Here is a 27,311-nt window from a genome sequence, read left to right on the forward strand (position 1 = left end):
GGATCTGGCCAGGTGATGGCGAGCTAAATGTCCAGGCCTAGAGCCATAGAAAGGATAGCACCTGTGTGTGTGTGAAGACTCCCACTCTCCTGCCAGGCTGGTAGGAGGCTCCTTGTAGCCTGTGAACACTTTTGTCCCACTCTGATCCTTGATTAAGCCATCTCTGACCAGTACTGCACCAAGCACTTTTTCCAAGACCAGCCTGCTTGGGATTTATCGACCCCAGCGTGGGGTGAACGGACTGAAGGGTGTGGGTTTAGTAATAAATTAATGGTGGGATTAATTAGTTTTGGTTTTTGTTATTTTGTTGTTTTTTTCTCTTATTGCGTATATTTTTATATGGCCATTTAGATGTTTCTTCACTGAATTTGTAAATATAATTCTTCTTTCCCTGTGAATACAAGGCACTTGCAAATTGCAATTCTTCAGTCTGTCTTCTTCATGAGTCGAACACTGTTCTTCTGAGAAACTAGTCCATTTGATCCATTTATTCCCAAACTACTTAAATTGCAGTATATTACATTTTTAAATATGCTACATAAGGTTTTTCCATGAATGTTAAGATCTCCTTGTGAAATATGACGTTTTATATATTTTTATTTTATATAGAAAGGCACAACAAACCTATAATATAAATAGAAACTTTCCATAAGTAGAAAAGAAATTAAAATACATCCAAACTATTTGAACTATTTCTGAATTATCGCAGGTCAATCAGTCATCTGACAGTTTTGATTGTCTCTGTTAAGCTATGATCCATAAATAATCTTGTCCAACTTGTTTGACTTGTATACCATGAAAACATAACCTTGCCCAAGTTTGGACTCATTCTTGTTTTGTTTTTAGATCCAAGTCAATGCAGATCAGAGAGAGATTATTTGTGATGGAGGAAGTATATGGGACATTATGTCACTTTGGGTGGAGCTAAACAAAACATTCTAGTATTTAATGCTGAAAACCAGAGAAAAGAAGTACTGGTGACAATGGCTCTTCAAGGGTTTGCATGGGGCATCACTGTGATGATCGCGCTGTTCTTCAAAGGTGAGAAAAAAAAGATTTAACTTATATACTGATAGAGCATATGCAAACTGCCTATAATCACTGAATCAGCCACTGCTGTTTAACAAGATTAAGATTTATTGTTCAGGTTCCAATATATTGGAAACAAGACATTCAACAGTTATATTAAAGAAAAACATCTCTTGACAAATTTAGAGTTAGATTAATAATTGAGCTAAAATCAAATGGGTTCTTGGAATTTTTGATTTATTATTTAGATATATTCTTAATCATTATTATTGATGTTTTTAAAATTATCATTAATATATTTTTAATGTAGGTACTAGAAAAGAAGTTTTCCTTTTCCTAGAAATGGTAAAATGCCTTTTCTAGGAAAGACCTGGAACCAGACATACAACCAGGCCCGCTCCCTGCTCCTCCACCCCACAATCTTACCTCCACAGCTGGCCACACACCCTTACACAACAAAACCACACACAACCTTACCACCTCACAAACCTGAGGTGGCAAAGGACCGTGTTTTGCTTGCAGTTCACTAATATGTGAAGAGAACCTCTTTAAAACCATTTTCCAGGTTTCAGCATATTAGAAACCTAGAAAATATTAGTTACTCTTCCTTTATTCTATATGGGATTGAATAGATCTATGTAAAATATAAATCCAATTGTCTTTTTTTTATTCATTAAATCTTATGGCTAAAAATTAAAGTTCTGTTTCTAATTTGCGAGGGGATAAAATCTGATGATGGCATTGATGTGCATCTGACAGAAATGTGAGAAAAAAAACCTCAGCTAACTTGTTTCACGTGTGTGTGTGTGTGTGTGTGTGTGTGTGTGTGTGTGTGTGTGTGTGTGTGTGTGTGTGTGTGTGTGTGTGTGTGTGTGCGTGTAAATTTCAGGAGGTGACTCGCAACCCGGTAAGTCTCAAACACTCCTTTTCTAGCTTTTTTTTACCCTTTTGACCCAGACCCTTTGAATGTGAGGTTGGAACCATAAACTTGAATGTATGTTTTTGGGATTCAATGTGATAGATCAATGCAAAGTGGTGCAAAATAAAAAAAGATCATTATGGTGTAATTTTTGTATTTAGCATTTCAAGCACCACATTTTTGACAAAGACTTGCCAGTGTGTTGTGGGGGAGTAGAAAAATAAATTTTTAACTGACCAACCCACTGAAAACTGGTTGCAACATTAACGTTTGTCCCTGTTCTGTGATTGTTGTAAAGCCTGTGCCAGGACTCCCATCAACAGCAGGATCATTGGAGGGCAAGATGCGTCTCCAGGAAGTTGGCCCTGGCATGTGGCTTTTACCTCAGATGGCTACAACATCATTTGTCAAGGATCTCTGATCACCGATGAGTGGGTGCTAACAGCTGCTCAATGCTCAAGAAGGTAGGAAGCCATGGTTTGATATTTTCCCTTGTAATTATGAACCAAAGACTGAAGGAACCAACAAATTAAATTTCTTAATGTATTGCATTCTTTTTTAATAATTCAGCTGTACTTCACATTATTGTTTCTTAGAGTAAACTTTCAAAGGCCTTTCAGTTCCCGGTTGCCCTGCCCTCATCGTTTATGTCCCAGGGCAAAACACTTCACCCACCTTGCCTGTCGGTGTTGGTCAGACCGATGGCGCAAAACATGCAGCATCTTTTCTGTCAGCCTCAGCCATGGCAACTGTTGCTACAATGCAATAGTTTTCCATCATGTGTGAATGAGCCCTTGGATATTTCAACTGGATGTAGAAAGGGTTTTCTAAATAAAATTATTAACATTAACCTAGTCAACTCAAAACTGAGACTTCACCTGTATTGAAGTGCAGCAGTCATGTCAGTTCAGCAACTGGATCGAGGATGCCAGCTCTACACCTTTATTATTGCATTGAAAGCAAGAAAGGAAGATAAATATCTACTAGAGGTGTGCCGATCGATCGGTCACCGATCATAATCGGGCCGATTTTCGTGAAAAAGTGCATGATCGGTGATCAGCGATCATTGACTCTTGTTGCCGATACCGATCACCTGCATCTCATTTCTCAGTCTGCCTGTGCAGCTGGTCTCCTCTTTCCTTCACACTGCGCAAACGTGCAGCAACAAATCCTAAGTGATGTGGAACTATAACGCACTGAGTGAATGGGGAAGTTTGCGTGTTGCGGCGGAAAATTGAAGCAGGTCAAAATGCATCAACACAACGAAGCTAATACGACATAAAAACAATGCCTCACTGCTGTAAAAAAGACATATGGAGGATGAGATAGCAGGTAAAGCAGCGCATTAGCATGACGGTCAGAAAGCTAAACAAATAACCGGCAAAATTATTTAAGTCTTCAAGCTGCGATGTAAGACGCTTGTTCTGTTCCCGCTGTTGAATGGCCGCTACACGCTTCAGGTAGTAATATTTGACAGACGGAGCGCCGCTTCTGCTCCACCTGGTAATGATTCTCACACTGAACTTCTGTTTAAAGCTGCAGCATCTAACCTAAAAAAATACATTTTACATACGCAGGGGTGGATCTAGAAGAATATTTATGGGGTGGCAAGAGGGTGGCAGGGACTTTTTCAGGGGTGGCAGTATATATATATATATTGTTTTTAATATTTTGTATTAAAAACAATACAAAATATTGTTTTTAACTTGCATTGTTTCAAAATGAGCTTCATGTAGCACCGAGGCTTAAATACAATTTCTTAATGTAGTATAGTTAATTATTTTCACATCTTTYRTACTCCTGCTAATTGATATGCATTACTGATAYGCATATCAATTGACATGCATTGTGTCCAGAAAACCATTTTATCCCAATACAGGACAAGGAGAAATCTGTCACAAAAATATTAGTAGCRCCATCATTTGTTATTYAATATATCTATTAAATACAACTTAAAATAAAGATTAGAAAACTGATGTTTGATAAATTCTCCATGATATAAATCTATAAACAGTTTAGTTTCTGTTAATTCTGTCAAGATACAAGAAAGGGCRAATATCTACTTMTATTGGTCAATCGTTTTATTTTAAATATGCTGTAGGAGCCGTAGTTTGACGACTGTTATAAATATCACCATGTTTTTAGAACACGGGATTAGCTCAGTTTTTGTCACTTGTTTTTAGGAATTGCAGCGGCTGCAGTGCGCCACGATAAAGGTACAGGTGAAGAACCAAACAGAACCACTTCTGACTGTTCGCAAAGCCAAACATCCAATAAAAGTTCCACCAAGCCACTACTAAGGCACTGGGGTCATGATTCTCGACACGGGCAAAAGAAGGTTCAATGTCCAAACTTATTGATTGTTCTTGGTGATTTATTTTCCTTTTTCACCAAACAATTACAGACATCAAACTTTCATTTGTTCTCATGCTACCACTCTTAAAAACCATCGGCCCCAAACCCAAATGCCTGCTGGTCCTTCACCAGGCCCCTGCACTTATCTATGTGGACTGACCCACATTACTTCCTGTCTAAATTTAGAAAATAAATAAGAAAATAATAAAACAAAAAAATGAATAAAAGCAACAATTATCAACCTACAAATAAACTCTGTAAATAATACAAAAAATAGAAATTTAAGAATAAAGTAACAAAATTCAAATGGATAAAGAGATAAAGACAAAATAGCTCCAACAACTTTTATTCTGCCTTTTCTCGCTCTATGTGTCGCTTTACGGACCCGTTGCCAAGGCAACCGACAAACAACAGCTCAACGAGCAGATAGAGCAGAGATTACCGATCAGGGGAATCAACACCAAAAAACAAACATTTCCCACACAAAAAAGTAGCAAAARCACTAAAACAGAACATCCAGTCTGTTACATTATGCTGTCAGGCTTAATGTCTATATTGTGATTATTAATAAGTTTTCGCCTGAGCACAGCGGCGGTTGATTAGCTGATTTAAACAGCTGCTCTACTGATGACGTGATGGGCGGGTTGACCTGTTTTAGTGCCAACGGAACCAAAACACACGGAACTGCGCAGCACATGCAGCGTTTCCCAACCCTGTCCTCAAGGCACACTGACCTGCATGTTTTAGATGTTGCCCTGCAACAGCACACATGATTTCAATTTATGGATGATTAAAAGGGTTTTGCTGAATTGCAATCATCTGAACGGGGTGTGTTGAAGCAGGGGAACACCTAAAACATGCAGGTCAGTGTGCCTTGAGGACCAGGGTTGGGAAACACTGTTTAAGGTTATCAAAGTCAGTAGCAGGCTAACAACAGTTAGGCTAGTATAACTGACCCACTGCTCATTTGTTCAATGTTTTCTTTAAATTAAAACGTTTTCCTCAGCTGTGACATATGAAGCCCTTATTACCATTATCTATGGTTGAATTAACTGCTAAACATTGCGTTCGTTGTTCTGATTATTTGCGTGATTGTAGTATTTTCCTGACCACCGATATTCCTGACTCAATGGACAGAAATGGCGCATCATGTGTGACTTACCATAAATCATAATGTCCAGTCCAGTAACATATACATCTATCAATGCTGCTGCCTCGCGCTCTGTCCTTCTCTCACACTTCCCGCTACTCAGCAGTGGGTGTCAGGTTACATTGTGTTGCATTCAATGTTGTCGGGGAAAAAAGAGTTTCATGCGCTTAATGTCCGATTTGCCATAACTATTTATTGAATTCATTGTCGCTAGCTGGGGTGGCAACAGGGGTGACGAGGCTCTCGTTTGTGGTGGCAACTGCCACCCCTGCCACCTTGCTAGATCCGCCTCTGTACATACGTATTAAAACTTTCGCTGTCCTAACATGAGACAGATAATCTCTGAAAAAATAATCGATCTCCTCCCTGCTCTGCATAATTACTCTGCTCAGTCAGAAACAGTCACTCAGAACTAGCAGTAATCAGCTAGCCGCCATGATATCAGGACGTTTTCATTCAGTAACTCAGGATTGTTTATTGTATTGGATCCTGTATTTGCCTTTGAATGTTAAGTTTTATACTTGAATTTTTTTGGCAATGTTGAGAGGTTTTATTTTGGCTCTTTGCATTATTTAGCCTCATATGTTATCAGTCTGTTAGAGATAGTATTACAGATAGCAGTGCAATTTGCACAATGCCTGTTTTGTTTAGTTTTCTTCTTGGAAAAAGTTATTAAAAACAAGTTTTTGTCTAAATTAAGGGGAATTCATGGTTCCTTTTTCCACATAATGTAACCGGTAGTGTTTATGATAAAAAAATTAAAATAATTATGTGATCGGTATCGGTGATCGACCCTCATGGGTGATCGGTATCGGCAGGAAAAAAACCTGATCGGCACATCTCTCATATCTACCTATTGTGGTTCTCTGTGACAATCACAGTCAAACACTTTTTTCTCTCTTCTTTAAGCTATTACCTTAGTGGTGCAGTTTTGCACTTAGGTGCCACCAACCAGTCTGGACTTGGTGAAGTGACTCGGAGAGTTGACTACATAGCCTGCCATGAAAACTACACTTCCTATGGTGGAGACGACATCTGCCTTGTGAAGCTGTCTGCTCCTGTCAACTTCACTGACTACATCCGACCAGTGTGTTTGGCTGCAGAAAATAGCACTTTCTATGATGGAACCAGCAGCTGGGTTACTGGTTTTGGCTACAGTGGTAATTTCTACAGTTTTGTTTCTTTACATCAGCTTTCTGTACAATACCATTGTTGAATTCTTCAAAGCGAAATAACCCTTAAAACCTTTTTCTTTAGGGTACTACTATTATCCCAACACTCTCCAGGAGGCTGATGTTTCAGTACTTGGAAACACTAAATGCTCCTGCTTCTACCGCACCTACTACTACTATTACTACTACTACAATGGCCGTTCAATAACAGACAACATGATGTGTGCTGGAAGTGAAAATGCCACAAAGGATGCATATTATGTAATTACCCCTTTTTGTTCTTTAATTTTTTCATTTTATATTTTTGAGGTCTTACAGTGTGCCATGTCTCATACCGTACTATCACAACAGTGACCGATTTAAGAAATATATATTAAAAAATGACATATTTTCCAAGTGACACAGCAGATTTCATTCAATTTAGTCAGTTCGTATCTCAATTTAATGAGATGTGTGTTCTGTCTCACTTTGTTGATTGTAATATAGTAACAGTGTTTTGGGGTTTTTTAAACAACCTGTCTCTATTGGACCAGATTGAAAAACACTGTTAAACACGTTGTAAAATTCTTCCACAGGGAGACCAAGGCGCAGCTCTAGTGACCAAGAAAGACTCCATCTGGGTCCAGAGTGGGATTGCGAGTTATGTTTATGATCACTACCTGGGCCGACCTTCTGTCTACACTCGTGTGTCCCAGTACCATAAATGGATCACCGACAGAATCACTGGCATGGAGCCGGGCTTTGTTACCTACACCTCCCCAGGCAATGACAGCGACTTGAACTACACCTGTCAACCACCACCATCTCCCACTCCCTTTCCCACTTGGTACATTTCCACTCGGTACCCCAACTTTACCACTCAGCACCCTTACTTTACCACTCAGCATCCTACCACTGATGACAGCATATTTGGCGGTGGTGAAACTCTGATTCCCATCGCTCGTGTCTTCCCTCTCTCTGCTCTTGTTCTGTTTCTCCATCTGTTTGTTGGTGGTGCTGGAAACTAACTCATAACTTTCACTCATGCTGCACTCTAGTTCATAACCAACTCTGTCTTCATTAGAATCAAAATGTTGATATTGTTCATCTGACTTAATTTTAATTCACAAATTAAGATTTCTACAAAGCAAATGAAGGGGAAAATAAGTTTATCTGGTAATTAGTTTAGCAGACCTCTCATAAAATTGACATATTTTTTTCTTTTTTCTGTCTTTTACATTGTGTTGATTTCATTTACCGGACTATAAATGCAAATTAAATCTCAAGTGTTTAACAAACAACAGGTTTGAGACTTTTAGCAACCAATCATACTGTTATTTTATTAAATGTGAAAAACAAACGGTGATTAGTGATAAATGAACTGTGATTAAAGTCATTCAAAACTATATTTTCCTGTTGGTTTTAATTATTTTTTTGTCGCAACCCGATGTTTCAGGATTGGAAGGCTCAGCGAATAGTTTGGTGTCCAGTTTGACAAAAAAGATGGAAGCAGTTATGAGTCTGGCAAAGGATTTTAATATGTCTCAATTAAGCCAAGCCAATCTAAAATAAATGTCAAGAAGTTAGCATTTCTTCATAATCAGGAGAATGTCTAATGGTTTGTCTTTAACCATTAGATAAAGACAAACAAGACTGTAAGTACAAGACCTGCTTGACTACATTTAAATTACTAGTAGAGCGATTTTGAAATGCTTCCTGGAAAAACTAAGCCTGTTTTTTAAGAGGGTGTGCCAGGTAAGAATGTGACCTGAAAAGTTCAAGCATGCCAGAGTCAGAATGAATCAACAGTTTTCACCATTGGAAAATGCGTCCATCTTATGTTGAAAGGTTGCTGTGGGACATGTGCCTTATATAAGCAAAGGTTTAATTGCCGGTTGTTGGTCAGAAATAATCATTTCCATTTGTTTTGAAAAGCTCATTACATGTAACACTGAATATCAGTAAGACAGTGAAAGCGCCAAACCGCACAGCAAGTTTCCTACCTAGCAAGTAGGTAGGATACCCTACCTACCAAGTAGGTAAAGCCTACCTACTAAGTTTCCTACCTACAGCCATGCATTTTGCAGGCGTATTAGGCACAAGTCCTCACTATTATGAATCTAATCTAGGCTTAAAAAAAACAAAACAGATTCCAAACTGTTATTTTATCAAGTTGACACTTTCTGTGTAGAAACTAAGCACATTCTTCCTGTTTCCATATGATTTATGAGGGGAAGTAGCGGCTAGGTGCTGCCACATGAACAAACTTAACTATAACTGACCACCGCTGGTGTGGTCACTTTTATAAAAGCAGGATGTTGGTCAGTTTGAGGCCTACAGATATGTGTGTTAACACTGTAGCACAGAGAGGCAAGACAAGACCGATGAACTTGGTCATTGGTGAACTTCGTCATCGGTCACGCACCAACAAGTGAAACACAGGCGTTTCACTCATTGGTGTCCATCGGTTTGGGGAGCTCAGAGGAAACACAAACAATCTCAAGGAGTACATCTAATTTCTCTCATAGTTGTTCCTAATGCACAAACCAAATCCATCATTATCCCTCCAGTGGTGGAGGGATAATGATTTGGGCTGCACATCGCAGTCATCAACCCAAACACGAACTTCTAACCATGAACTCCTAACCAGACATCAGGCCATACACTGAATACCTGAAGCTTCATCTCAGCGACCCGATGTTTCAATACGGCAAGAAAACGAAAACAAAAACAAAAAAACAAAAAAAAGAAAAGAAACTGTGTTGCAGTGGCTGAAAGTCAAAGCTCAGCTTGACTGACATGTTCAGGAGAACTGTGCAAAAAATTGTGGATTTCAGCAATGTTTGATAAGATGCTCCTTTTGACGTCTTTCAACTTTGGATTTATGTATTTCGATGAAGAAACTTACTCGACGGCGTACAGAAGTGTGAATTAACAAAAGATAAATTGACAAATTTTTGATGCCCTTCATTTTTTTTCTAGAAAACCCTTTTCAATACATTTCTCTCCATTAGTGCATTCAACATGGCTTCCCTGTCAGACTAAATCAAATATTTTTCATTTTATTGGGCAACCGCATGAGTATGATGACTTGGTTTGGTCCAAATTTAAAGATTTTCTAATGTCAAAAACAGGTTTCACCCTTCTCATTGAAAAGATTACAGCAATAGCTCATGATAATAAGTATTAAAAGACAATTCTCTAATTATATAAATATATCTAAAGTCAAATAATTTAAAATAAGAATTATTTTCTTTTGCAGTCATTGTCATTCATCTCAACACAAAGTGGAAATTCACTCCCGGGCACATTCTGTCTGAAGACGAATCCAAAACAAACAATGCTCATGCATTTCTGATTGTTAACTTTTGGACACTTTAACTTTGATGTAAGGAGATAAGACCTAGTAATCTGTTGCTGTGCAATGTTTTCCAGACAGCTTCTTTTGTTTGTCAGCCAAAGCAGCCGAGACGCTTAAAATGCATCCAAAACTAGTCAGTCAACTTTAGCTTATACGTTATGTTTTTGTGGGGAAAATGTAGCATGCTGCTGGCGCAGTCCACAGCATGACAGCCTTTGCTGTGGACATGTGGTAGAAAACTTTTAGTTCTGAGATTGGGTAGAATTGATTTTTTAATTACTGGGACTGAGTTTTCAAGCTGTTAACATTAATGTGCTTTCAAGATTGTGTGGCTAGTGGGTTGGGCTATGTAGCTGTTAAAGGACTGTATGACGCTTGAATTGTTCAGAGCGATCCTTGGAATGCGTTGGGATCTGATGTTGGCTACTGTTCTCTTGCTGCATTGCTGCACCAAGCAATGAAGTCCACGAGTCAGAACTGCCTCGGCAGTCTTTGGTAAAATAGTTTTTTTCTGTTAGTTTTAACAGCAAATGTCAAAACTACTGTATGCAACTTATTTTTAAAAATCAGCTTTTTTACATATTTATTAAAATCATGTCCATGTCGTGAGAGTGTGGTAATCTGTTAAAAAAAAAAAAAAATTATTAAAGCTCTGCTGCGCCTCAAGCGGCCCTCGCAGCCAAGCGCCGCTCCGGCCTATAGCCACCGTGGGGCATCCAGCCTGCCACCGCGTACACTCTCGTGAAGTTTAAGCGAGCGTTCGCCAGGCACGTTCGTATGCACCGATTAGTTCAGCATGGTTCCCTGGCGACGCACCACAAATTTGGTGCACATCAGTCAATGTAGAGTGGAGATATAGCTGATGCAATGACCAAGGGTGCGCAATAGAGTCAAATTACAATTCAATCCTGATGGGCTCTTTAGCGGTGTACAAAGGTCATACGTATCCAGTTTGGTGCCAATCGGAAGGCACGTGTGTGATTTAGAGACAATCGTGTGCATATGGCGAGGGACAGCCATTTGGCCATGCCCCCACGGGTCAGCCAGCATTGACAGAGTTCATCATCAGGTCATTTCATGTCAGGTGGCAGAGGATTAATTCTATATTAATAACACACTAAAAGTAAGAAATACAGTAGAAAAAACAGGTGTCTTCCTGTCGGAAGTGGGCGGGGCTAAGGTGATGTCATCATCTGACCATTAGAATGTGATGAGGGTTGGTCAGTAGTGAGACATAGGAAGTCTGATGTAGCTGTGACCTTCTATGTGGAAGTTATCTCACTTTGATGTTTTATGAATAGTCAAAGTTTGGGACTTAGCCACGCCCACTTGCTTTGATGTACAAAAATTCCTGTGATAACTTTTGACCTTTAATATCTCAACTCTCTGCTGAGTGAGTTTGAAGTTTGAAGTCTGAATCTGAAACGCTGTAGGAGTTCGATCAGATTTGACGTCTCTGAAAAACAGGAAATGGCGGGTTTGATCCAAAATGGCCGACTTCTTGTTAGGTTTTGACCATGGGTCCAAGAGACTGACAAGATACACATGTGTACCAAGTTTCATAATTCTAGGTTAAAGCATGGCTTGGGGCTGATCAATTAAAATCTTCTAGGGGGCGCTGTAGAGAAATTGGGCCACGCCCACAAAATATCGTTATGGATTCCTGTCGAGGGGCCCACAAGGATCTATCCCAGTGAGTTGGGTGCAGCTGGGCTTTAAACTGTGGAATTCACGGCCAAAAATAAGGAGACGGCGTGAAAGGTCACTTCGCCACGCCGCCACGCTCACCTACTCCATCAAAAACAAACGGGGTTGGAATCCATAACACACCAACATGTTTTCTGTTCGTGGACACAGTTTCATGTTGATTAGGTCAAAGGGGTCAGATAGCGACCGTTTAGAGTAAAACATGACACTTCCTGTTCTCAGGGGGCGTGGCCTAAGTGATGTCATTAACCATTGATTATTCTAGGGGACCCAATGATGATCAATCAATGAATGTTTGGTGCCCATGTCAGCTTTTGTGTCAGTGTTATAACAGTTTTGTGTTTCTTGGCGAGTCAGTGAACTTTGACCCCTGGTGCACGAAAACTCATCGTTTTGATAACTTTGAATCGGCCATGCCTTATGAACAATCTGACCGAATTTGAAGCCGATTAATCAAAATCCCTAGGAGTTAGATCAAATGCGATGTCTATAAACGGCCAAAATGGGGTCAAAATCGGAACTTCAATCCAAAATGGCTGACTTCCTGTCATACTTGCACTATGAAATTAATTGTAAATTCTAAGTGTCTTGGTAGTTCTACAAGTGTACCAAATTTCAAGTCTCTACGATAAAGTAAGTGAATAGGAAAGGGTCTTTTGAAAGTTGAGCTGTTTCTTGTGCGAGTTTTGGGACGACTTTAAAATACGTAATTTTCACGCAGACTTGACGCATCCGCCAAGTTTGGTAAGTTTTTGAATATGATAAAGCCCCCAAAAAGCCAATTCATTTGGCGGAAGCATAATAAACAGTACAAATACAATAGGCCTTCGCAGCGCTTAGCTGCTCGGGCCTAAAAAAAACAAACAAAAAAAACGAGCTCTTCCACCCCCCTCCCTGAGCACAACACTCCTGGTCAAAACCAACCAATCAGAGCCAGGGGCAGGGTGTCATGATTCGTGTTTCTGTGTCTTTATTTTTGAGTTTTTCTGTGTGATCCTGTTCCCTGTGAGTCCTGTCCCTGCGTCTTCCCCATTGATCGTCTCCCAGGTTTGTTTCGCTCCCTTGATTACCCCATGTGTATTTAGTTTCACCTGTTGTCTGTGTTCTTCGTCGGATCCTCGTCTAATGCTGTCTGTTGTCACACGTACGTCTAGTCCTGCGTCAGTCTGTCCGTCGTCTCAGTAGTACTGATTAAGTCCTGTGTCGGCGTCAGCTCCAGTTGTCAGTCTTTTATTCAGTGCTACCGGCAATTAGCTGTGTGCTTGTCTGTCTGCCGTGCTGCCTGTTTTCCTGGACTGCTCTGAGCAGAGCACTATAATCATTAAATTCTTCATTTTCATCATCTTACCTGGGTCTCAGCGTCATCTCCTCACCATCAACCACACCCTACGTGACAGAGGGTCTTGGCACTATCAATCAATCAATCCTATGTATGCACTGCACAGTGTGCTAATGGTGGAGAAACAACTAAATGTTACAGAAAGTCATCATCAGTGGTCATGCTAACTAGCTAGCCTTAGCATTCCTGCTCAGACTGGCAGGCTGTGCTGACGGGGAGAAACCTGCACAGAACAAGGGGAGAGCAGCGTGTACCAAAGCTTGACTGACAACACCAAGATCCTCCTTCTTCCTCTGAGCGATTCATTTCTGAGAGCGGTGTATCTCTGGGAGACGAAGGCAATCAGTTTTCCGCAGATTATCTGTCTCATTATACTGTCACAATAGGATGATAGTTTTAACAAAAAGAGTTTATAAAAGTTACCTACTGTTGATTTAATTATTTCAAGAGGGATTTATGTTCATAAACATCTCAACTAGCACATGATTGAATATTGTAATAAATATTAAATTAACATTTTCCACATCTTGTGCAACTAAAATATGATGTATGGCGCTCAGATTAATTCTTCCATTTTTACTGTAACATCCTTGATTAAAATGTAGCATAACTAAATTCCTTAAAATGTGATTTCATTAGTTCAAAATAGTACAACTGTGTACAGTTGAGCTCAGTTTAGTGGAACCTAATTAATTTTTAGTAGATGATATATTTGCCTGCATTAATACGAAAGCCTCTTTGTTTTCCAATGCTAAGTGGTTGAAATTGTGAAGGTCTGATTGGAAACCAGTGGAGTTTTTAAAGTTGCAGGTTCACTGCACATGTAGGACTCTTGGCCCAAATGGGTTCCCATTGACAGCCATTCAAATGACATGTTTTTGGACCTACTCTAAATTTGCAGAGGTTGTCCACTTAACTACCTTTTCAACCTTCCTGGTGGACTTGCTAGTGACTTTTGTGTCTTACATTTACAGGTTTACAGCAGATCTAATTCACAAGTCTAAGCTGAATTTCTCTTTTGCATTTTGTTGTAGAAAATGCAGTAGTGCAGCAAGCATTACTTGAATTGAGTTGATTGTGAGATTGTGTGAAGGTAATTTTCCCTCCCTTTTCCAAACAGGAACACATCGACATCCACCTGTCAACGTTGACTTCAGAGACGGGCATCAAACCCAACGTGTTTTTCTAGATTTTTCTTGAAGCATGACTCATCAGGTTCAGTGACAAAAAGAACTTATTACTCAAGATATGAGAAAAAGTGCTGTGGGTGGAGAAAAAGATCAGAATGGTGTGTGCTGTTAAAACAAGCTAGGCACCGCTGCTTATATATTAAAAGAAGGTATTCTTTTTGAGGGTTGAAACCATTATCCATCCATCCATCGGCTTTTTTCCTGCATGATCCTGCCGCACATCTCAAAATAAGCCAGCCTCTCCTCCCCCTGAAGGCTTAAATTACCACATGAAAATGCAACAATTCATTTTCAGTCTTTGTCTACTTATGTCTTTAATTTATTTACAATTGTAGTCACTATCCATACATCTGCTAAAGGCTCTTTCATATTATAAACAGGAATTAATCCTCCAAGAGATTTATTATAAAGAGATTAAAACTTGATCATTTTGAATTTCTGAAGGAATCCAACAAAATGCCTTTTTCTCTTTGCTTATGCTTTGCTAAGACCTTCTAAGTACTTGCTTCATGTTGTTGGCTGATACTTTTAAAACAAAAAGGATGAGATTAGGACACGCAGTAAATTCCAGATCTTTTATGTCAACACATACATATTAGGCTCCACAGAAGCATCATAAGCACACACTCTGGTCAATATGTAAAATTTTCCAAAATTCACTTCATCTAATCAAATAAAACACATTTAAACGAAAATGGAAATATTCAAAGCTGCTGTTAGCATCAATTTACTACAATGCATGCACTTTCCAATAAAACTATGAAACATTTTTACTTCTAATTTATTTATAAACATGCTATCAACAACTTTTTGACAAGTCATCATCACTGCTCTGGATTCTCTATCCAAAACATCAAATTTAATTTGTAAGCCTTTTTGATTTGTCAGGACATTTCTGCCACCATGGGAGTTGGTTCTTTTATTGCATCCTCTTTTCATGTCTTGACACAAGAAGGTCCTGGTCTGCCTTAACCCAGTTTATCAAAACATCTGAATGTTCTTGTGCCAGATCACTGGTTGTCAAAAGACGACCAGAAACCAGCGACGCCGTTTCACAGGTTTCTCCAGTTTTAGTCACGCCAGGAGAAGCTGCAGGAGATTAAAAGTTGAGCAACCCGTTACTGTCGTGTCAAGCTCGCCAAAACAACTGAAGACACACCTCTGAAGACTTCTGCAGTAGTCAAAAGGATTTTATGAAGAACATTTTTATGAAACTAGAGGCCTTGATCAAGCTCTGCCGGGAAATGCAAGAAACGTGCAAATAAACCATAGATGTTTATTTAGTACTTTACAGACTACCTTAATTTAAAAGATATTGGTTTATTGCTGCAAAACAAACATAATATCTATATCAATTTGTTTTTATTTCATTGATATATTATCATCAATGAAATAAACCATAGATGTTTATTTGCACATTCTATTACTTATGTAGAGATAAGACAGAAGGATCTATAGATAATTAAACTTTTCACACAAAAAAAATAAAAATTCACTCCAACCCTAAACACATTAGAAGTATGAGTGGATAAACTAAAGTCATTTGGGGAAAAAATAGTTGTTTTTCTTTGTATTTTTGTCATATTGTTTTAAATAAAAATTATTTTTTTAAGAGAATTTTAAAAGAATTTCAAAATGTTTTATATTTTATACAACAAGAAGAGAATAAGCTTTTTAAGTTGCAGTAAAATAACTTGAAGATGCCTTTTGATGATGTGGATAAAGATCCCCGAGAAATTCTAATGAGCTGCAAGAATGTCAAAGCACATCTACACCAAAATATTTTAATTTTTTTTACCCAATATGAGCTTGCTCGATAATAATATGATATCAAAGTCAAATATTTTTACAGCATGACAAGATGATCCTCCATTTTTTCCATTAAAATTAATGGAACAAGCTCTTTGTTGAATTTTGTCATTTTACATGCAACAAGCAAAACATTTTCTAACCCCAATGGTGTAAAACCAGCAGGGTCAGTGTCTATTCAAAATCTATTAGTTTCATATTATGTTTCTACATGTTCTGAAGACGGGCTGCAGAGTGGCACAGTTGGTAGAGCTGTTGCCTTCCAGCAAGAAGGTTCTGGGTTCAATTCCCGGCTCCGGCCTTTCTGTATGGAGTCTGCATGTTCTCCCTGTGCATGCGTGGGTTTTCTCCAGGTACTCCGGTTCCCTCTCACAGTCCAAAAATATGACTGTCAGGTTAATTGGCCCTAAATTGCCCCTAGGTGTGTGTGTGCGCGTGTGCGCATGCATGCATGGTTGTTTGTCCTGTGTGTTTCTGTGTTGCCCTGCAACAGATTGGCGATCTGTCCAGGGTGACCCTGCCTCTCATCCGGAACGTCAGCCGGAGATAGGCACCAGCGACCCCACCAAGAGACAAGGGCGCCAAGAAGATGGATGTTCTGAAGACACTTCCAGAATAAGTGTGACTTGTTTTCTCTCCTGTCACCGTTTCAGCTAAACCTTAAAGCAGTGGTTCCCAAACTTTTTCTCCTGCGCCCCCCCTCCCCCCCCCCAGTAGCCTCCAAACATTTTCTGGGCCCCCTTAGGGGGCGCGCCCCACAGCTTGGGAACCTCTGCCTTAAAGTTTGGTGGAAAACAAGTAATCAAAGTTAGACTGATGGAATAAAAGTCCCTAAAACATTTGAAGAGTTGATGTGTCCATAAAGTAGAAGTAGACATCCAAACAGCAGGACACCATTTTATTGTTTCTGCAAACCCCCATTTGCCCTTTGGAAACACCAAATTATCTGTATGAACATGAACTGAAAATTTTAGCTTTGCAAGATAGCATTTTGGGTGGATGGTACCTTAAAATGCATTTACATAACCTGACTGAGTGCTGAATGTGAGAAAAATAAATCATCCATTTCAAGTTTCTATGCTTAAAAATCAATAAAAGATCCAGAACTGATGTCATCATCCTAATTCGCCCTTTAAAATCCAGACAACATCTGGCTTCTGAAGCCGTCAGCTCCCGGCAACTTTAAACCGGTCCGGTTTTATTAAAGACCTTTAATCAGGTGATAAATCCTACAATAGGGGACAACTGTTTCAAATAATGTTACTGGTGCAGTAATTATTGGAAACCACTAAAATATAAATTTAGCAGAAGCAATTATTTTTGAAGAAACTTCTGCTTTACTTTTATAGGTGTTTCCAATGTGATTTAATAGTCATAAATTACTGATTTATGACTTTTTGGAGGACGTAAGTTCTGTGACACAGATGTGTTGATATTATAAGGAGTCTCAACACTGGATGAATCAGTCTGACAGATGCTGTATCAATGTCAAGTGTTATTTATAAATATTATAAAGTATACCGAGATTCATGTGGATGCCAGAGGGAGATTACGATCAACAAACATTTAGATGATATGCAACATCTTTCTGCAAAAACTAAAAGGACCTACGCTCCCTCAAGAATCACAATCTGTCCCTTCTTGTAGTCGACTTCACTGTCCGGTCCAGTCTAAATCGTCTGGTTGCCTTGGTGACCACCATTTATGCACCACCTACTCCTGTGTTTTGTTAAAATTTAAAATGAGATAACTGTTCTGACACATGCTACCAACTACTCAACTTCTTGTCCGTCTCTGATACACTAAACTACTGCAGAACAGTCAGTAAGTCTGAGGTTTATAGAATGAAAAGGAATGGTGAGAGAACAGGGCCCTGTGGTGCTCCCGACTACCTGCTGAGACACAAAACCTCTCAGTCTCACTTTTAAACCAATTGTTTGCCAGTTTTAACGTCAACTATGGACCATTTTAAAATTGTTTCGACTCTCCCTCAGCATCAACAATGAAAATATTTTCTGAGATTTATTTTGCAGTAGTGTAATAAAAGAGGTTTGATCTCCTTCCTGTCATTTCCAATAAGATTTATCAGAAAGGAACAGAAATCTTCTCCTGTTAAACTCCTTTTAGCTTCCAAGACTAATTAGGTACAATATTAGACGGGATGTTTGAGCCTCATAAACATGAGGCACTGCGTACCAACAGAAGCCCTTCAAGGTTCATAAACTCTCCCTAAAATGAATGCCAAATGGGCCAAAAGCACCTTATGTTTCAGTTTCATTCACTCTCTGAATTTTAATCTTGAAGCTTTCGCACATGAATGGAACTGCTGTCCCCTACAGGCGAGCTGCAGATTATTTCAGCCCAGCCCCTTCCCTAAAATGTTCTGGGTGGCTGCTCAGAAAACTAACCTGCAATCATCCTCAAGCAACAGAAATGGCCTCATTGTTATTCTGCAGCTTTGATTTTTCTTCTTCTCGGTGGTGGAAAATGTGGATTAATGGCCTTCTTGCATTGTGACTCGCACAGAGCAGACAAAATCTAAACCTGTCCCTATAGAAAAAAAATATATGTTCCATGATATACCCACGTTTCTATTTTTACACCTTCAAGATTTCAGAAAATTTCATGAACGAGACAGGGTTTGTATTCTTCATCACAGGTTAGTTTAAATCAGTGGTGCCCAAAGTCGGTCCTTGAGGGCCGGCATCCTGCATGTTTTAGTTCTCTCCCTAGTTTAACACACCTGGATCCAATAATGGCTCATTAGAAGCCCTAAGAAGAACATTGACGTGCTGAGGAGGTTGTTGCTACCACCAAGGAGAGAACTAAAACATGTAGGATGCCGGCCCTTGAGGACCGACTTCGGACACCGGTGGTTTAACTGATGTATATATGTCCCGTGACACTAGAGGGGGAGTGCAGAAAATGTCAGTCGGACAGCGGCGAAGCAAAGAGGGAGTAGGAGAGGAAACAAAAGCGAACACAACGTAAGGAAAAAAGTTCATGCGGAGGACTACTCGACCCCTCTAAGGACTGCAGGACGGTTAGAAAATATGCACTTCAAAAAACATGGCAAAAAAATATCTGTAAAAATATAAAACTTGTAATTATGAAAAATGTCACTCCAGCATCCTCATCTCCTCAATCACCAGCCCTTATTGCTCATGAGCCATTTGAATGTTTCCACTGGAATTTTCAGTTTATCTTTGATGATGAGCTTATCACTTAGATTAGATTTATGGTCGTCGCTGAGCATTTTTAGCGGTGCAGTGAGATTAATGGAGCAGCTCTGCTGAAATCTTTATAAACAACCAACACACTTAGCAATAGACAGAGAAAAAGACAATGTGTGGCTGAATTGGCAGGTCCCTCAATCTGCCAGGGGTATGAATATTTTTGCACTTTGTTTCTAATTTCTTCCTTTCCTGACAGTCATTAAACAATCCAATTGGTCACCTGCATCATATTAATTTTACATAGATCTTGACCTCACTTGAAGGGTGAAAAAGACAGTAAGGGTGGTGTGGGTTAAGTATTGATTAAAGAAACTGCAAGTTGAACTTAAAAAAAAACATTATATAATAAAAATAAGGATTTGCTTCTGCCTAAAGGTTTTCTAAATTCCGTTTCAGTTTTGGGGAGGGAACATATAAATGTCTGTATTTGTAGCAGAAGTATTTTAGAGGTTGATGTGCAAAAGGGCCTTTGAAAAAAGCTACGGCTGAGCAGCAGCAGTAGAAGTAACCAGATAAAGAACTCCCAATCAACAAGCTTGATTCAAATATTTGTTTAAAAAGATGTTTCAAGTTTCCCCTGGAGCTAAAGGAGATCTGGATTTCACATCCACTGAACACAGTTATTGTGCCGTAATGTAAAGAAGATGAGTTGGTGTCTATGACTAGCTGATTCTGCCTCACACACACGCAGAAACACACACCGACATGTTTGGCTGAGTGTGAATTACAGACATAATGCAGGTACAGCAATTGTAATGGCTCAGATCCACCACTTTTTTTTTATTATTACTTCAGCTAAGCTCTCCAAGGAGTTGTAACTTAAAATTTATTCAAGGCAGAAAGAAAAGAGTCACTGATATGTTAGACAAGCATACTTTAGGAGTTTGCCGCTGGACTGAATAAATGTGGATATGAATGTGTGAAATTGTAGCTGAATGTCTTCGTCTTCCCTTGTAATATTTTTCCCCTCAATATTTGGTCTCTACTTTCATGCCTTCTTCCACTCTTAGTTATTAAAATCACTACAGTTGATAGGTTGCATAAAGAGTGTGTGTTACAGATACAGAAAAATAAATTGCTTTAATCTTCCTCTTTGCCGTTTCAGCTCGATTTTTGAACCAGCTGCTGTTTGGCTCGGCGTACTAACACAACCCCGGTTTTCACACATGGTTAAGACAAAGACCCAAGGCTGATTGAGGTAATAAATCAGTTTGATGTATTCTGTACAGCGCTTCAAATTACAGTTTGCATAAATGGTGGCCTGTGTGATGCAAATTGTTTTTTAAAGCAGAAAAGAAGGGCTAAAGTTTTAGGAAAGCAAGAAGTATCAGAAAAAAAAAAATCATGGAAGTAAAAGCACTTCTCTGTGTTTGAGAAGTGAAGAAACACTTTGCAACGTTGGCGATGGTGGAAGGCATTTGTCCCGTAATAAGTGGGTTGCTGGTTTGAGCCCTTGTTCCATCCATCTCTGCTGTGTTGTCCTTGGGCAAAATACTTTACCAGTCTTCAACATGTTCCTAAGAAGACACTATTTTAATCCAGACTTCTTTAGACATTGGTAGGACTTCACGATATATGCTACTCTTTGGTTTGGTCCAGGGTAAAACGTTAATGTGCTTTGAAAAACAATTTAAATTTTTAAAGCACAGCTTCCTACAGCATTTGTACAGCTACCTTGGAATAATAAGCAAGAGCCACAAATAAACACTTCTGTGACATTTCCTGGATTATCAAGGTTCATGTCAAATACTGGAGAAAAGCAAGACAACAAGTATTCATTTGTGAAAAGGCTTTGATATTTCCAAATTTGTCTAAAGTTGATTTTTTGTGAAGTTGCTGATATTCCAAACCAACTTAACCGCTAATTAGCAACTTGGTGATGATCCATGTCCCAGTGAGCACATACCAATAAGCACCAGTTTCCTCCCCCCCAAGGTTTGAACTCTGACATACAACAAATGAAAGGAAAACGTCTTTCCAGTTCCTTACATCCCACAGGCATAGATGAAACTTATACCTAAAGCAAACTAAAGCAGCAACCAGAAAGAAAAAAAATCTGAATTGATTTATAGCACAGGAGGTGGTATTAAGCTAAGATGATGAAGGCTTTCCCCACAGTAGAGAGAAATATTGACAAGATTCTTGATACAAGTGAAAGGATAAGGGTGGTCATGAACAAGAGGGAGATATGATGCCCTTGAAGAAAGTTGGAGGAAAGTTAGAGTGAAAATATTATGAGTGAATCTGCTTTAGGATCTTCTTAGCGATCTTAAGGCCTACTGGGTTAAAAATAATTCATGTTTCAATATCGGTATCAATTCAGCATCATTTCCATCCGCTTCATCCATCATTTCTCTGTTGGACCTTCTTATGGACTGGTTTTATTGAGTCATCTTTTTGTCTTTTTTTTTATATTAATCATTTTTCTTTCCCTTCCCATCCCTTTTTTATTCATCATAAAACAAAAGTCAAGCCGAGGTCTCTTTATAGTCTCTCCTCAAAACACCCTTGCAGAGGACACACTTTCAGAGGAAGCGAGGCCTGTCAAAGGAGCGGCTAACACATATATCTTTGTCTGGTGGGGACCGTTTACAGGACAGAAAAGAATAAGGTCAGCTGAGGAAAAATTCCCCAAGAGCCACTCCAATCCTTGTGAGACATCACTGTTCAAAAGTTTCAAGGCATTTTTCCAAACTTCAGTCATCTGTTCCTAGCCTGGGTCGGGACCATCAGCTGTTAAGAAACTATTGCTTGCCCAGAGGAATGGACTTTGAAGTCCTGTAATCACTAATATTTGGCCGTGATACACAAGATCAATCATGAAAAAAGCTACGCTATGTCCGTCCCCCACCGCAGAGAGAAGTGTCAGCACCAACGTCTAAGTTTTCTACCTCCTTGAATTAAGGACAAAACAATGGGGCTTGTTTCTCTAGCATTCAGCCTAGCCACCTTTTTGCTATTAACGGAGTCAATTGGAAAACTTTAGACTTTTACTTAACCATGAGGGGAGTAATCTCAAGCATTCCTCTTTCTCTGACTTTAATTGCTCAATATTTTGAAGCATGTCCAACATGGACTGAATGACTTTGTTCACTTCCTCTGCTGCCTTTGCTAAAGTACAACAATACTCTGATTCAAAAGTTGTCTGAAACTCATCATTGTTCACCACACCTTCCATTTGATTGGCCAGGATAAAATACCTGAGAAATTGAACTCAATGGGACAAATCCCAGAAGGAGTGGAATTGCGAAAGAAGACAATGGTTAGACTAATTTTACTCAAACTCTCAACCTTGGAAGACAGAACATTAATTACAATGTCCTTACAATCAGTTTAAGAAGATAAATAAACTCTTAAATTACAGAGCTCTGCCTTACCCTTCATTTCACCACTCGACTTCAGTCTCTAGTTTCTGCTACACTTTTTAAAGACCAGACAACTGAAATAATACATTCTCTCTCCGCGAAAGGCTGTACTTCCCACTAAATGAAGCCATTCATCAGAACAACCAAAGATTCTCCTTCTTTCAGTTCTCTGCTCATCAATCATGACAGAGGACTTGCTAATGGATTTATTACACTTCAGTTGTCTCCTGAAATATTCACTTTAATGTAATAAACTGCACTTAAACTCTGCAATAAATCACTTCTTCAAGTCTTATTGAAACAAATGATTTTATTTCAATATCATTTGAAACAAAATCATAAGTTGGCTATACAGCCAACTTATTTGTCCAATAAGTTGGCTGTATAGTGAATTAGAATAGTGGTCTTTATACCGCCACCGGGGGGCAGTATAGAGGATCAGAAAACTAGAAAGATGAAGGGGGAAAATGCAAAAATGAAATATCAACTAAAATGTTTAAATCAGACTTTAAATTTTTTTTTATAATAAAATCACATTTATCTTTCAATCATCACTATGAAATATAAACTAAGGTAGTTTAATGATGTTCATCTCTCTGATTGCCAGTCAAATTTAATCAGGCTGCTAAGCGTAGCATGACCAACTAAAATCAGAAGGTATGAGGCAGCAATTATACTAAACAAATGATATAACTTTTGAGAATAGCAGATTTAAGTGAGAAAAAAAACATTCAGAAAGATGTTTCTTTACATATTTAGTAGCACTGTTTGCAGATTTTCAAAGGGTTTCCTCACCCAGAAGCTAATGCTGTTTTGAGGGGCTATGGCATGGAAAAGTTTGGGAATTAGAATAAATGCATGTTTTCAATATGAAAGGGCACCATATAAATGCAAAGCTGATACTTTCACTGATCCCTATGTAAAAGATTCTTCCCTTTGTTTCACACACATTTTGAACACGTATACTGGAGCCACTTGGGTATTTACCATATTTCCCCAAGAATACAAATTTTGTCTACTCCCTTCTGGAGTGAAAAGTATTAATTATTTGCTCCAACAACAATAAAAGCAACTGTATTAGAAAGATCTCTTGGTCTTCGAAACCTGAGATTGACCTCCACGCTTTTTGTTATCAACCATTTCTTTACACCAAGAACTGAAGAAACAACTTTTTATCTCCTTTTAGCCCTCCAGTGCTTTGTGGGTTTCAATTATTTTAATTATCTGGGTTTAAGACATGCAGTTTAGAGAACTCTCAGGCTGCATATTAGAGTTTAAGGAGTCAGAGAGTTTAGAAAGCCTTAAAATTAAGCACTTGGCTTGTTCGTTATGATGACTGTGAGCAGACCTATCCCCTAACGAGCTAATTAAGACCTGAGAGCTCAGATCCCTTGGGGTGTCTATACATTTTTAAAGTGCTACTTCTCTTTTTCCCCCACTCTAAGGTTGTAGGAAGTGGAAGCAATAGATGCATCCGTCAGGAACTCAAAGATAATGTTTCAACTTAAAGTTCATTTATTCAGGATTCTTCCTCTGTCAGTGTGATAAAAGTGCCGTACAGAAAGCGGTGGCTGGGTTTAACGGTCCACTGTCCGTTTCATGAGGTTCAGTTCTTGATGAAGTGTGTTTCTTTGTCTGCCGTAAGGCATGCAATTACAGTCTCACACTCTTACAAGTTAGCAGAACAAAGGTGTCTTCATCTGCACACATGTCAACGCCGGGTTTTAGTGTTTCTGGAGCTCGTTAAACAGACAGGGACCCTCGGCTACTCCCATCGCCGCCGTTTCAGCGTGGGTGTGTTTTTAATAAACACGGTGCGCCGTCTCCCATACACACATTTTGTTGACTCGTTTGTTCAGCAGACCATCACCTGAACAAGCACAAACATTTAGACACAGTCGCATCAATTTGGAGACAGGTTTTTGTGACACAAACGGTGAAAGTGTGAAATGTACTGAAGCTTTGTGTCTCCCGTTTATTATCATAACACCATTTACACCAGTTTCCCATTTACCTCGTGCCACATTGCTTTTAAGATTACAGCTTTACAAAATATTCACACTTGAACTTTTTTTTTTTTACATTTTCATGTTTTACAAAATGTCAGTATTTCTGTTGTATGTATTTTCATCGGTTTTCAAGATTTACTACAGTTTATTTGGATTTAGGACTAAACTTTGAATAGGCCACAGGGGTTTCCCAGGTGTTTCATAAGCCTGGCGGGCCACCAAGCTTTAATTCTACCAGACTAAGCCTTTTATTTTTTTTATGTTTGCCTTTTTTAAGCATTTACATTTATTAATACCTAAACACTACTGCATTCCTACAATACAATTACCTAGTGATATTTTCAAATTTCCTGTCCATTTTAAAATAATTTCGTCAAAAACATGGTAGGGCGCTGAATGACTTGCCACTGGCCTTAGCAAGTTTTTTGGAGGAAACCCCAGATCATTCTAAGATGTGAGCATGCAGAAGTCTAACCCAATTTAATTGCGTGCTCAAGTCACATAACAATTACAGACATCCATTGAATTTGATGGATATACTCGCTCCGTCAATGAATTTGTAGTATTTGCTTTGTGAATGAGATACTGAGACTGCAAAGATGGTGGCCGCAAAGGATTTGCTAAAAAAAAAAAAAAAAAAAAAGAAAAAACTCTTCTAATTTGTTTTCTCCATTTTCCGCACAAGCAAGCAGAATCAAGTAAAAATCTTTTTTTTTTTTTAAGTGACCATTAAAACCAGCAAAAGAAAAAGACAGTTAAATCTTGGACTTTCTTGGTAACATTTTTTTCCCCTACTTAAATGAAAGTAAGGTTTCAATCACAGCTTAGAAAGGATCTTTAACCCTTCCTCTTTAAATCTATGCTTTAAAAGTTTACGTTTATATTTAGCCACAAAACTCCTGAAAGCCTCGACCGTCTTTAGCATCTCTGCAGAGTGTGAATAGAGCTCCTCTTAAATCGATGAGGCCATGACCCAGCATGCAAAGAAAGTTCAGAGAACAACTTCAACTTGGTGCTTTCATGCATCTCCAAACCCATTCTCTCCGTCACTAACCATCTGTAGGAACTGAATTGAAGACTGACTGGTAAATTGAGAAATTTCCTCCACGACTCAGAGCATCAAAGGCATTTTGCACATTTGGCCTGTTGCCTGAAAACTGGGAAAATGAAACGGGTTTCACTAAGTGACCTCTGTTTTCTTGGAAAGGCAATGAAAGGACACACAAAACCAATCATGCACTTTCCCAGACTTGCTTTGTCTGATCTGATGTAGATGTATACATTTGAAGACTCAATAAGGTCTTCTCTACTACAAGGGATAATCATAATAGAACTTCTTTTTAAACTTTTATCAAAAACTTTTCATCTCTTGTTGCTATGAACTTTGTTAATTCTTACAGATAAGACAGAGTAAACTCTAAATGACATCAAAACTGTTTGATAGTCACCAGCTAAGTTTGTTGCATTTCCATTGCCCACATGCTCTTTACTTTATCGCCATCTGCTGACCAAAGATTGGCATTTCATTGTTTTTCTTACAAAATATGCAATTGTTTGGATGGAGAGATTTTCTAAATTGAGTTTTATTGTGCAAACTGTTACTATGGATGTAAACAGGTCATACATGATGTATAAATACTCTTGGAACCCGTTGGGTGAAAGGCAAATATTTTTGTGTTTCTTAATTTAATGTGAGAAAGTGAAAAATTGTGTCTATTTTACTGTTGAAGTAAATGTCTGGTTTTAACTGTGAATAGCAGTTTATTTTTCCTACAGCGAGATATACTGGGTCAGACTGATACTAAGTCAGAGCATCTCTAGGGTGTTTCCAGTGTTCAGTGGTCAATATATAATAAAAGTGGTTTAATGAAGAAACTGTAGAGAAACAAAGGCTGGGCCTTGTGGTTTAGTCCAACATAAACCTATTTATGAGTTCCGATTCAAAGACGTCACAGTGCCTCCATTTGTTGCATACCTGCTGACCAAGCAGGGTGTCTGCTGGACATACAGTAAATTCGTACATCAACTTTACCTATTAGAAAAATAAAGACGGATGTCAAAAACAGATGGCTGAGGATTTCAGGTAAAGATATGCCAACTTGTACATTAATTCTGTTTAACATTGCAATTATTAAAGTGGATGCACTTTTATTCTGGGAACTTGACTTGCCGCACTTTGATCAATTTCATTGACCTTTTAAGATACTTGTTTACATTGTAAAACACAGAAACACCATTGTCTCCGATGATATACACACTGTCTATCTCTGCATTTCTGCTTTCTCCACTCATATTCCCGAACATCTACCTCAAATAACCGCACATGTACACACATAATCACAGTCCACAGCGCCAGCCAAATCCTAGAAGCGCTATTGTTTGGGCTCATCTGCTTTCTCAAAACCCCACTTCGTCTCTTTTTGCTCAATCCTTCACTTCTCGGACAGGGGGCCGGTTGCCCTTTCCTATCCGCGCAGTGGGGAAATGCTAATGACATTGCGGCAGAGCCAAGACAATTAGCAGACAGAGAAAGCGGACGATTACGAGCAGACTTGAAACACACTGTATACCAGTGAGCAACAGGAGAGACACACTGAAAGGCAAAGAGACAATAAGAGGTGTCTAGGTTTTGGCTTGCAAATCTTCTTTGCATTCCAAGGAAGCAAAACTGAACGAAACGTAGGTCTGTAG

General features: G+C 38.9%; 1 protein-coding gene and 1 long non-coding RNA gene across 3 annotated transcripts in view; one reads left to right on the plus strand and one right to left on the minus strand.

Annotated features, from left to right (window-relative positions):
• LOC103480400 (uncharacterized) overlaps positions 1-27,311 on the minus strand; it is a 40,088-nt gene that overhangs the window by 5,793 nt on the left and 6,984 nt on the right. Inside the window, exon 3 of one of the 2 annotated variants that reach the window (XR_536088.1) lies at positions 14,763-15,290. The exons of the other annotated variant lie outside the window; for it this stretch is intronic. This is a non-coding gene — a long non-coding RNA (uncharacterized LOC103480400). Of the gene's footprint in view, positions 1-14,762; positions 15,291-27,311 lie in introns of those variants that run through there. 2 annotated transcript variants of the gene reach the window in all.
• On the plus strand, positions 953-8,012 carry LOC103480401 (serine protease 27-like). The gene is made up of 6 exons (XM_008435332.2): positions 953-1,041; positions 1,919-1,936; positions 2,247-2,412; positions 6,363-6,613; positions 6,711-6,886; positions 7,201-8,012. The coding sequence occupies exons 1-6, from the start codon at positions 984-986 to the stop codon at positions 7,630-7,632; spliced, it is 1,101 nt and encodes a 366-aa protein (XP_008433554.2). The 5' UTR covers positions 953-983; the 3' UTR covers positions 7,633-8,012.

Source organism: Poecilia reticulata, linkage group LG18 (assembly GCF_000633615.1).
Source record: "Poecilia reticulata strain Guanapo linkage group LG18, Guppy_female_1.0+MT, whole genome shotgun sequence".
Classification (NCBI taxonomy): domain Eukaryota; kingdom Metazoa; phylum Chordata; class Actinopteri; order Cyprinodontiformes; family Poeciliidae; genus Poecilia; species Poecilia reticulata.